This window comes from Rhinopithecus bieti, unplaced genomic scaffold, assembly GCF_001698545.2.
Source record: "Rhinopithecus bieti isolate Rb0 unplaced genomic scaffold, ASM169854v2 scaffold_15197, whole genome shotgun sequence".
NCBI classification, from domain to species: Eukaryota; Metazoa; Chordata; class Mammalia; order Primates; family Cercopithecidae; genus Rhinopithecus; species Rhinopithecus bieti.
This window is the reverse complement of record NW_016808366.1, coordinates 785,550-791,447: the sequence shown is the minus strand read 5'-3', so window position 1 is coordinate 791,447 and position 5,898 is coordinate 785,550. Positions and strand designations below refer to the sequence as shown.

The window sequence follows — 5,898 nt, the reverse complement described above, 5'->3', positions numbered from 1 at the left end:
GAGGCTGAGTCTCGCTCTGTCTCCGGGACTGGAGTGCAGTGGCCGGATCTCAGCTCACTGCAAGCTCCGCCTCCCGGGTTTTACGCCATTCTCCTGCCTCAGCCTCCCGAGTAGCTGGGACTACAGGCGCCCGCCACCTTGCCCGGCTAGTTTTTTTGTATTTTTAGTAGAGACGGGGTTTCACCGTGTTAGCCAAGATGGTCTCGATCTCCTGACCTCATGATCTGCCCGTCTTGGCCTCCCAAAGTGCTGGGATTACAGGCTTGAGCCACCGCGCCCGGCCTATTTAAAATTTTAATAGATATTCCAAATTGCCCTCCAAGATGGTGCATGTTTCTTTGCTCATGCTGGTCCTCCTTTCCTACCCCTAGGTAGAACTCATTAATCCTTTGTTGCCTTCTCCTTCGTCTTTTTTCCCTGCAATCCCACTTTTGACTCTTAGAGTGAAGAATTCTTGGATCTGTAAATGCATTGTCCTGTTTCCTGGAGCCTCTTCGTTCCCCTGTCAGGCTCCTTGAGGGCAGGGCCCGGTGAACACTAAATCATCTATCCTGTGCCTCACACAGTGTTGGGAACTCAGGTCTCAGTAAGGACAACCTATGTTGGGGCTACCAGGCCTGCATCAGCCCTGTGACTCAGAAGCTTCCTAGAGATTCTCAAGTCTCCTTAGCTCTTGAGTGTGTGCCTACAGAAAGGGGGTAGCTACCCTTCCACCTGTACCTAGCAGGAGTTGGGGACTTTCCCACTGGGGCTAGGATTGAGCACAAAGGTGGGTTCAGGCTGCCTGCAGTTCTGTGGTGAGAGAGGAAGGTGGGCCTGGGTACTGCTGTGGCGCTGCCTTTCACTAGCTGTGTGACATTGAACAAGTTTCCTGACCTGAGCAGCTTCCCTCTCTGGTTGTGAGAATTAAGTTAGGTAATGTGTGTAATGTCCACAGCACTGTTTCTTGTACATGGTAAGCACTCCATAAACAGAAGCTGCTATTACGATCTTGGTCTAGACTTCTCCAAGAAAAGAGGATGCATTGGGAAGTCACCCCCACCATACTTAGATGCAACAGCAGCCAGAGCTCTCCCAACAAGAGCCCCCCCAAAGCACTGATCAGCATCCTTCAGCAGAACTCAATTCTACTCCAACAATCAGCATGTTTAATGGGGCCCCCCTGTGGCACTGCCCTCTGCCCCCTCTGAGGTTCGCACACCATGGGCACGGACTCGATACAAGCATGTGAAACGGGGGTGGCCCCAGTTGCTTAGAATCTGGATCTTCACCTTGGGAAAGGCAGCTGGGGGGTCATTCTGGGGAGACAAATGGATCATGCCAAGGGCTGCCCTCCTCCTGGGTAATTCATCCCTCACTGCCCCACTCCCTTGGCACCTTCACCCTAGAGACAAACACACCTGCAGGTGGAAAGTCTGAATCTCCGATTTCTCAACATCGAAGGTGAATTTCCCCAAGAAAACTTCAGTTTCATCATCAACCTGGAGGCCCTGGTGGGTGAAGAGTGAAAGGAGGAACCATGAGGGGGACAGGTGGAGGGGAGAGAAGAAAACTTTGCTGAGGATCTTCTATGTATTCAATAGCTATATGCATGTTCTTACGTATTTTTTCATGGTTGTATACTGTAATTCAGAATGTGGGCTCTAAGAAACCAGGTTTTATTTTTTATTTTTTTGAGACAGAGTCTCACTCTATCGCCCAGGCTGGAGTGCAGTGGCGTGATCTCTGCTCAGTGCAAGCTCCGCCTCCTGGGAAGAAACCAGGTTTTAAATTTTAGTCCTGCCAACAGTTAGTTGTGTTACCTTGTAGAAATAACGTCCCCTCTCTGAGCATTACTTTCTTCATCTTTAAAGGAAAAGATAATAACAGTACATTATAGGTTGTTACATGGGTGCAAAGCAGGTGCGGTGGCTCATGCCTGTAATCCTAGCATTTCAGAAGGCCAAGGCGGGCGGATCACTTTAGGTCAGGAGTTCAAGACCATCCTGGCCAACATGGTGAAACCCCATCTCTACTAAAAATACAAAAATTAGCCGGGCGTGGTGGCGCACGCCTGTAATTCCAGCTACTAGGGAGGATGAGGCACAAGAATCGCTTGAACCCCAGAGGCTGAGGTTGCAGTGAGCTGAGATCACTCCACTGCACTCCAGCAGCCTGGGTGACAAGAGCGAGACTCTGTCTCAAAAACAACAACAAAATAAGAATGCATGTAAACTGCTTGGCAAGCAATAACTAATATCTGGATATGGTTATGACTATAAAGACCTACAGCAGCTCTGAGAGGCAAATAGTAGTATCTCCATTTTATAGATGAGCAAGCGAAGACTCAGATAATGGCACCAGTTCTCAAGACTGCTGGGGGCTGTCTAGGCAAAATCCCCCACCTCCTGACCTCGTCCGCACTCACAAAGACCGCGAAATCACGGGGGGCGCTGTTGGCTCCTCCGGTGTGCTCCACGCTGGGCGGTGGATGCTGCAGAGTGATGTCGCTCAGCTGCACTCGGCCCGGCAGTTGGATCACCACCTGGCCTTGGTCGCCTTCAAAAGCCCAGCAATTCCCGGGGAACACGTGAGGCTGCAGGCGGGCGGAGGGACCAGGAGGGACCATCAGAATCGTCTGACAGAGCGACTGTTGCCACTCCCCAGCCCGGGCCTCAGCTGGACCACATCCATCGGCCCGCCCAGAGCTCCACCTCCAGCCCGCCCAGGGTCCAGTCCCCAGCATTGCCAGGTCTCTCCTTGAATTAAAAGCGGTACTCGGGGCCGGGCGCGGTGGCTCAAGCCTGTAATCCGACTTTGGGAGGCCGAGACGGGCGGATCACGAGGTCAGGAGATCGAGACCATCCGGCTGACATGGTGAAACACCGTCTCTACTTAAAAACTACAAAAAACTAGCGGCGAGGTGGCGGGCGCCGGGCAAGGTGGGCGGGCGCCTGTAGTCCCAGTACTCAGGAGGCTGAGCCAAGGAGAATGGCATAAACCCGGGAGGCAGAGCTTGCAGTCGAGCTGAGATCCACCACTGCCTCCAGACCTGGGCGGGACAGAGCGAGACTCGTCCAAAATAAAAAAAAAAAAAAAAAACAAAATCGGTACTCGGGCTCGTCCAGAGCCCCATCCAGGCCAAGCCTGGCCCCGCCTAGCGCCACGCCCTCGACTCAGCCAGGCTCCGCCTGCAGGGCGAGGTTTTGGTGCTTTCCCCAGCGTCCCGCCCCGGGTCACATCCCAGGATGTTTCCAGACCCACCTCCAGGATAACCGTGGGCGGCCGTGCGTAGTTCCAGAAGCTGAAGCGATTCCAGAAGTAGGCAGTGTTCCTGTCTGCGTAGTCGTGGGATGTCTTCTGCAGGTCGATGGAGGCTCCTGGAAAAGGTAGAAGTAACCCTCAGAGGCTCCCAGGCCTTGCCAGGAGTCGGGGTGCGGAGACAAGAGTGGGGGCTGTCCGAGGCTCTGTCTTCGGCCAGTCAGGTGCATGGGAATGTCTGTGTCAGGGTCTTGGCCTCTTTCCTGTCTGCGTCTCTGTCTTCCAGTGTCTCCGGGTCTTACCCACAGAGCTCAGCGCATAGTCGGGCTTCCGCACAAAGTCCTCATTCAGCCTCTGGAACACGAGCTTGGCCACTCTCTGCAAGGAGGGAGAGCGAGGCCTGGAGGGGCGAGGCTTGCGGGCTGCTTTTACAGGTGGGCGGGACCTCTGGGAGCTGGTTGCTTTGGGGCGGACTTCGTGGGCCCTGGGAGAAATCCCGCAGGGCTCTGGGCGGAGCTTAAGTCGCAGGACCCTGGGAGCAGGGATCCATCAGGGGTTTCCAAGGTGGGCCTGGGCTCACCTCACTGTTGGCTGCCCGAACAGTGGACACCTCCTTGTGGAGTTTATCCAGCTTGGCCTGGAGCTGTTGCAGCTGCTGCCCCTGGGAGCGCACGCGCTCGTGGTACTCACTGGAGGTGGGAGGTGGGCGCCGTGGGGTTGGCTCCCTGTCCCCCTGGACACCTCCCAAAGGCCCCCACGCCTTCAAGGTTCTCAAAGAAGCAACTTTGAGCCCCCCAATTTCCCACCCTAGGTGCCCTCTTTCACCTTAGAGTCAGCATCTCCTTAGGTTCCTGTTGGATGAAGGGACAAAACACAGAGCCGCTCAGCTCCCGTCGTCCTTGCTCCTACCTCAGCCTGGAAACGGCCAGGGCTTCCTTTTTGAAGACTGTGTCTCCTTTCCTCGACTCCTCCTTGACCTCCCAGTATCAGACCCCCCAAGAGCCCCTCAAGCACAATCCCTCATAAATCTGTTTATATCCAGCCCTTCTTAAGGATTGTAGCCTCTGGCACTACCCCCACCCCAGCAGACCAACAGTCCAGGGGACCCCCACAATCTCCAGATTCACAACCTGCCAGCCCCCTACCCCAGGACAGTCTCCCCAACTCACATTCTCCAAAGGAGAGACCAGGTACAGAAGCCCCAGCCAGATTGCTGGAGAAAGAGGGGGAGGGGTCTCAGGGGAAGGAAAAGGAAGAGAATGGGTTTCTCGGGCATAGGGGGACAGTGGAAAGAGGCTTGAGGCGGTTAAGCCTGGGAAGGTCGGTGGGAGTCTGAGGGGGAACTAGAGGGCTCTGCAGGGGAATGCCAGGAGCTGCAGGAGCGAGGATGTAGGAGAAAATGTGCTGGGTTTGCCTCCAAAGCACCCAGGGCAGGGGCTCCAGGGAATTCACTGCCCCTCACCTGCCAGAAAGAGGCTCAGCAGCGACACAGCCGTGAACAGGAAGCGGATGGAACAGACCTCCCTGGGGAACCGGAGGGAGGCTGAGGCCCCGACCTGCTCAGCCCTCCAGTCCCCACCCCATGGTCCTAGACCCAGCTCCTGACAACACGACTTAATCAGATCTGAATCGGCTCAAGCGCCAGCAAGGTCCCGGCCCTGCTCCCCACCTCCTCCAAAGAGCGGCCCCTGGGGCGCCAGCGTCCCTCCCTCTGACCTGTACATGCTGACCAGCACGTCTCCTGCCAGGGATAACAACACGCTCAGCACCTGGAAGAGCAGGCCTGAGGCCAGGACAGGGGGTCAGAGAGGGGCCCATGGCAGGGACAGGCGGGGGCTCAGCGGGCGTGGTGTCCGGGTTCAGAAGGGGCTCGGGAGGGGCTGGGAGTGGGCCTGGGGTTCAGGAAGAGTAGCGTGCGCTAGGAGAATTAGATGGGGGCTAGGAGGATAAGTTGAGGCTCGGAGAGGGGCTCGATACTCAAAAGGGGTCGGGGACTCAGAGAGAACTGGAGTTCGGAGAGGGGAACCCGAGGGTCAGAGGGGATCGCAGCTGGCCTGGCCCGTACTCAGAAAGCTCTTGAACATGCGCGAGGGAGGCATCTCCGGCCTCAGATCCAGGGTCGGCAGAAGGTGGAGCGGCTCCTCAGAGACTAATGGAGACCCAGTCGGTTCTGCGGGAAACCAAGGACTCCATTGGGGCCTTGCGCACCACAGACCTATTTTCCCCTCGAGACCCGGCCGCAGATTGCTCAGTCCAGAAGCTAGAAAGCTGGGAAGCCTCTCAAAGGCTTTGGTCCCACCGCAGCCCTATCCCGGCTCCCGCTCCGCCCTCTGAAGCCCCGCCCCTCAGGGAGGCTCCGTCAAGAGTTGGTCCCCTGGGCGGGGCGCGGTGGCTCACGCCTGTAATCCCAGCACTTTCGGAGGCCGAGGCCGGCAGATCACGAGGTCAGGAGATCGAGACCATCCTGGCTAACACGGTGAAACCCCGTCTCTACTAAAAATACGAAAAAATTAGCCGGGCGTGGTGGCGGGCGCCTGCAGTCCCAGCTACTCGGGAGGCTGAGGCAGAATGGCGTGAACCCGGGAGGCGGAGCTTGCAGTGAGCAGAGATCGCGCCACTGCACTCCAGCCTGGGAGACAGAGCAAGACTCCGTCTCAA

At 56.6% G+C, this 5,898-nt stretch overlaps 1 protein-coding gene across 1 annotated transcript; it reads right to left on the bottom strand.

The window, feature by feature from the left end:
• Positions 1–1,121: 1,121 nt before the first annotated feature.
• On the bottom strand, positions 1,122–5,667 carry SPAG4 (sperm associated antigen 4). Its single transcript, XM_017886591.1, has 11 exons — positions 5,306–5,667; positions 4,957–5,023; positions 4,703–4,764; positions 4,410–4,453; positions 4,066–4,091; positions 3,821–3,929; positions 3,543–3,618; positions 3,244–3,359; positions 2,408–2,575; positions 1,401–1,490; positions 1,122–1,298 (listed from the first exon to the last, which is right to left on the bottom strand). The coding sequence occupies exons 1-11, from the start codon at positions 5,337–5,339 to the stop codon at positions 1,149–1,151; spliced, it is 942 nt and encodes a 313-aa protein (XP_017742080.1). The 5' UTR covers positions 5,340–5,667; the 3' UTR covers positions 1,122–1,148.
• Positions 5,668–5,898: the final 231 nt, after the last annotated feature.